The sequence below is a fragment of the Microplitis mediator genome, chromosome 7 (genome assembly GCF_029852145.1).
Source record: "Microplitis mediator isolate UGA2020A chromosome 7, iyMicMedi2.1, whole genome shotgun sequence".
Classification (NCBI taxonomy): Eukaryota; Metazoa; Arthropoda; class Insecta; order Hymenoptera; family Braconidae; genus Microplitis; species Microplitis mediator.
The window spans coordinates 12,807,379-12,813,711 of NC_079975.1; the positions used below are offsets into that span (position 1 = coordinate 12,807,379).

General features: G+C 42.9%; 1 protein-coding gene across 1 annotated transcript; it reads left to right on the forward strand.

Moving 5' to 3' along the window:
* Positions 1 to 571: 571 nt before the first annotated feature.
* Positions 572 to 1,141, forward strand: LOC130671251 (uncharacterized). The gene has a single exon (XM_057475027.1). It carries the CDS (start codon positions 572 to 574, stop codon positions 1,139 to 1,141), a length of 570 nt encoding a protein of 189 aa, XP_057331010.1.
* Positions 1,142 to 6,333: the final 5,192 nt, after the last annotated feature.

Consider the following 6,333-nt stretch of genomic DNA (forward strand, 5'->3'; position numbering starts at 1 on the left):
TATATATTAATAATCCTTTTCGGAAGCCACCTCAACGATCTCGATCGGATAAACCATTCAGAAGTTATAGAATATTTACATAGATACAAACATACATACATACATACATGCATACATACATACATACATGCATACATACATACATACATACATACATAAATACATACATACATCGCTAAATGGGAAGGACTCTAAGAAAAGGCCACTATCTTTGCCAAGCCCATCCTCAGCTACTGACCGGCTTCCAAAAAAACCGGCACAAGATGGAGTCTGGAAAAAGGTTAAATGCAAAAAGAAACCTCAGACAGCGCGCGAAAACTCTACCCAAAACCAAGCAGGTAGACCCACACATGGAGGCTCGAGTGTCAAAGGCGACCTCATAAACGACGCCCAAAAACCCAGAAGAAGGAAATCTCGGACCAAAGCAATCCTGATCAAACCCTCAACTGGCCGAACTTACGCTGATCTCCTGAAAGAGATCAAAGGTAAAGTAAAACCAGATGAAAACGGCACCAACATCAAGTCCATACGCCAAACGAAGGACGTCGGAATCCTCTTGGAGATCAGCAAGATGACAGGTGACAACACTGCCTTCACTGAAGCCATCAGGGCAGCTGTCGGCGATAATGGCTCGGTCAAGCGACTGACGCCGATGACTACGATCGAGATCCTGGACTTAGACGGAGTGACATCTGAAGATGATATTCGTGAAACACTCAAACGAGATTTCACAGACCGCATGGAAATAAAACGAGTGAACCTGACAAAGGTCACTCCTCGAGGGCAATGGGCTGCCTTCTGCGAGATTGACGACGCGTCCGCCATCAAGGCCCTCGAAATGGCCCGCATCAAGGTCGGATGGATAAACTGCCGCATACGGCCGGTGGCTAGAATAACTCGGTGCTGCAAATGCCTTGGATACGGACATCAATCACGTTCCTGCAAAGGGCCAGACAGGAGTAAATGCTGCCACAAATACTTCAGTAAAGAACATAAGGCCGCAGAGTGTGCAGAGGTACCGAGATGTCTCCTTTGCCCCTCGGAAGGAAATGGCAATGACATCCCGAACCATATCTCTGGCACAGGGGCATGCAAGATGTACCGAGCTGCTCTAGCCGAAGCTATCAAAGCCCAAAAATGACTCGCATACTACAAGGAAACTTGAATAGGAGCTCACTAGCACAAGATCTATTACGCCATCGCGTCTTCGAGGATAAAATAGACGTCTGCATCATTAGCGAGCAATACCAGAATCCACTTGACAAATCATGGTATACAGACAACACTAGCACCGCGGCGATTTGGATAGCAAATCGGCGGGTTGTCTCCACAGACAGTGGACGGGGTGATGGTTATGCCTGGATAAAACCGCTAAGACGTAGATTATGAGTGTCTACTTATCACCTAACGAAGGAATCAGTGTTTTCCGCCAGAAATTGGCCAATATCGAGAGCACTATTTGCGGATTTGACAGCGAGGTCATAGCTGCTGGTGATTTTAACGCAAAGTCCGCGGAATGGGGCTCAGATCACTCAGACACCAGAGGGAATGAAGTGACGGACTTAGCAGCGAGGCTCGACCTCATAGTCATGAACACCGGAGCGACGTCAACTTTCAGGAGACCGGGCTATCGAGAGTCAGTTCTTGACATCACACTGGCAACCACAAAAATTGCGAGGAGGATCCAAAATTGGAACGTCTCCGAAGATTTCAGTGGCAGTGATCACCAGCACATCACTTTCTGGATCGAAGAGACTCGAAACCTCGAACAACACCGAGACTGCAAAAAACGGAGCTGGAATGCCAGAAAACTAGACGCGCATGCTCTAAGAAAATCTCTTACACAAGGGTGGGCGATCTTAAAATCTTACCCACGTCCAACTAATCGCGGTGAGACGGAAATAATGGTGTCAAAAACAATGGAGGTCATTACTAACTCGGGCGATGCCTCTATGCCACGCCGTAAAATTCAGGACTCGCGAAGGCCGGCATACAGGTGGACTCCAGAAATTGCAGAGATTAAAAAAAAGTGTCTCCAACTTCGACGCCGATTAACAAGAGCTGTCAGGCACTCCCCTGCTCAAACTCGCTACTCTTGCGAGTATAAAGTCGCCAAAAAAGAACTGAATAGAGCTATTAAGAAAAGCAAAGGCATGTCGTGGGCTGAAATCTGCAACGATCTCAACAATGATCTCTGGGGCAAAGCCTATCAGATTCTTGCAAAGAAACTTGGTAGAACTTCACCAGAGCCGCCAAAAAGCCCAACCACGATGAACCAGATTGTAGATGAACTTTTCCCAAAACACCCGGCAAGGGACAAAAAAGATCCGAAAAATAATAATGAAGCCACGCTATTTACAGTCCTAGAAATGCAGAAAGCAGCTAAGACTCTAAAACTAGGGAAAGCTCCCGGCCCTGACGGGATTCCTACACAGGTGATCAAAACCATAGCTATGGAATTTCCCAACATACTGCTGAACGCGTATAACGCATGCCTTGTTACCGGGGTGATTCCTTCTGTTTGGAAGCGTCAAAGACTTGTCCTCCTGGACAAAGGAAAGGGACCTCTTATAACAGCTTCTTCTTACAGACCGCTCTGTATGCTCGATATCTCGGGAAAACTCCTAGAAAAGCTAATTCAAGTGAAACTCCGAAATAACATCGAATCTTCTGGAGGCTTAGCTGACAATCAACACGGATGTCGGAAAGGCCGATCAACAATAGGTGCCATTAAAGAAGTCGTAGAAATCGCAACGAAGGCATGGACAGGAAATCTCAAGTCTAGAAAAGTCTGCATTCTCCTAACGCTAGACGTTAAGAATGCTTTCAACAGCGCAAACTGGAAAGACATCCTTGAAGCCCTGGGAAAAAGGTTCGAGGTGGAAACCTCAAACTTAGACATGGTAGACAGTTATCTAGACGAGCGAACTCTCATGGTAGAAACATCCAAGGGCACACAGAAACACGAGATGACGGCCGGGGTACCCTAGGGCTCGGTCCTGGGACCGGATTTGTGGAATGCCAACTATGATGAGCTGCTCGAGATCCCCCTTCCTCAACAGGTACGCCTCGTAGGCTTTGCAGATGACATTGCGGCTACTATTGTAACAGACAGCGTCGAAGAGGCTGAAATATTGGTTGAATCCACCATCAATGCCGTAGCCAGCTGGCTAGACTAACACCACTTAAAGCTAGCCAAACAAAAAAAGGAGATGGTAGTACTTACACGCCAAAGATGGTTCCTGAACCTTTTGGCATAAACATCGACGGTCTGACACTAACATCAACAAAGTCAGCTCGTTATCTAGGGGTCAGGCTAGACACGAAACGGACGTTCCGTGACACCTGGAATGCACGTGTGAGAAGGTTAGCAAAACAGTATCTAGCCTCTCAAGAATCATGGCCAATACGATTGGCCCACGCGCCAAAAAGAGAAAAGCTTTCCTGGAGGTGATCTACTCAGTACTGCTATACAGGGCGGAAATATGGGCGCACACGCTAAAGCAGAAGACCTACTGTAGGAAAATAGCAGCAGTACAGCGGCGAGGAGCCCTCAGAGTGGCATGTGCCTACCGCACGGTCTCCGAAACCGCAGCGCTCGTCATAGCAGGAGCCCCACCTATAGACCTATCAGCGAAAGAAAGAGCAATGTTATTCGACCTAAAACATAGAAACAACAACTTGCGTGTAGAGAGGACCAATCTGAGAGCAGATACTCTGAGGAAATGGCAAGATAGATGGCAGACGTCTAATAGGGACAGATGGACAGCACGCTTGATCCCAAATATCGAGGCCTGGCTCGCCTGAAAACATGGTGAAACAGACGTTTATCTGACGCAGATGCTGACGGGACACGGCTCGTTCAATGCATAGCTCTTCAGGATGGGCCTGCACAACTCTCTATCGTGTAGATACTGCCCAGATAAAACCGACGATAAACCTTAAAATTTTCAAAACTTTAAAAAATATGGGGGCACAGCGGGCCCCTAAAAATTTTCAATAATTTGGATCATCAATAAATTCGGACGGATAATTAGCTTATCGAAAATTTTTTTTATGCGGGAGACCGAGGCATGGAGGCCCCCCTGAAATTTTGATAAAAAAATAAATTTTTTTTTTTTCGTCTAATTACTGTAAATCCAATATATTAGCGCATTTTTAGCCCTACGCATGACACCTGGGGCAAAATGGACCAGCCAAAAATTGAGAAAAAATGATTTTTTTATGTTTTTATTAAATTAAAAAAAAATTAATAAATTTCTACATTTTTAGCCCTACACACAACCCCTGGGGCAAAATGGACCAGCCGAAAATTCTGAAAAAATGATTCTTTCATATTTTCTGGCTGATTCTCTTTGTCTGGGGAAAATTTGGTCATGAAAAATATTCAAAATTTAAAATTTTTTTCTTAGTTGCTAAATTTTTGAAATAAAGTAAAATTATCAATAGTCTAAAAAATTGAAAAACACGTTTTTTGGGTTGAAAATAATGAAAAAAAATAAATATCGAATTTTTTTTTTAAATAATAATTATTAATTCATCTAATCTGATGGTTGAAAGCTACAAAAAGTAATAACCGGCTTAGGAGGGCCTCCTTGCCCCGGTCTCTCCTAATGAGGGCTAAAAAAGACCACCAAAACTCTTCATTAAATATTTATTATTACTATACAAATATAAACAGAAAAATTTATTAAGAAAGTTAAAGACAATAAAATTTCATTTTGAAGTTATATCACAGCAAACTATTAAAATGATTTTTTATACTATTAAAATACAATCGTTTTATAGTTCTTTGCAAATATTACACGTGTAGCTTTGCACAACTTTGTTGTGAACACTACCACATGAATCATGAGCCCAATTTTCACATTGGCCACATTGAATCCACGGCTCTAAAAATTCCGAGTATAATTTGCCACAAAAAATAGAAGCCGTATCATCGACCGATTGTTTTGATTTGTTTTTTCCTTTACCCTTTCCTTCATAATTAATTGTTAAAATAAAATAAAGAATAAAAAATATCAAATCCGAAATTTTTTAGGCTGGCCCGCTCTGCCCCTAATTTTTGATTTTTTCAATTTGAATGGAAGCAGCATAATGAAGTGAAAATAAGTATCAAGGGTCTAAAAAGAAGTAAACGCGTGAAGAAAATTAATCATATTATAATTATTTCCCTTAAGGGGCCCGCTCTGCCCCCCCCTCCCCTACATTTTTTTTTTTTTTGAGAGGTGGAAAAATCTTCTAAAAGACACTGGATATTTTTAGAAGAGCTGGGGGTGTTGTTTCAGTAGTGTGAGATTCTTACTCACTAAAAAAAACTCCTCTCTTCCCACCTCCAGTTGGAGGTGATCAGGCTGGAACCGCTCTCGCATTACTTCGGCCTGATCCGTTTCTATGTTCTATAACATCTTCTTGTTGTATCTTAGTTGTTTATCATCTCTTCCTCTGTTTTTTTTTGATTGAAGTACTGTCTCCGCAAAAAATGTTACAGCGTCCCAGTTGTCCTTGCTTTTCAGCATATAGCAGACTATATTGTCCGGTGTAATTTCTGCACCAATAGCTTCGGATACTGCTATGCGCTCTTCCGTCCACTTTCAACATTCAAAGAATGTGTGTTCTGCGTCATCATTTTTGTTTGTGCAGTAATTGCAGTCGGATTTCGCCTTTATTGTCATTTTATACAGATACGCATTAAACAATTTATGATTAGAAAGCATTTGCGTCAAATAGTAATTTACTTTACCATGCTTTCTGTTAACCCAGTTTTCGATAGAAGAAATAATTCTTGCGGTCCATTTTCCAGTCGTGGTCGCACTCCACCTTTGAGTCCAAGCTTTAAGCGTTTGCCGTTTTTTAGCTCTCCGTATCTCGTGAGTCAACGTTTCTTTTTTTCGTCGTTCGTGTGTGCATTTTCTCTTATTAGCTAATAAATCGATTGGTGGCACCCCAGCAATGACAAGGATAGCCGCCTCAGATACTGTTCGGTAGGCGCATTCCACCCTTATCACCTCTCTACGTTGCACTGCTGCCACCTTACGTCTGTATTTCTCCACTGATAGCTTATCAGCCCACAATTCTGCACCGGAAAGCAGAATGGAATGTGCTGCGCTGAGTAGTATCCGCTTTTTCGAGCTTCGGGGACCAGAAGTATTCAGCATGATTCTTGAAAGGCTTGCGATAACTCGATTAGCCTTTTCAGCCACCTTTGAGAAGTGCTCGTTGAATGACAGTTTTTCGTCAAAAATAACTCCTAGATACTTTACTGCTCCAGCGGCTGTTATCTGCGCATCGTTTATATTGATGGTGAATAGTTTCTCGAACCATCTTTGTCTT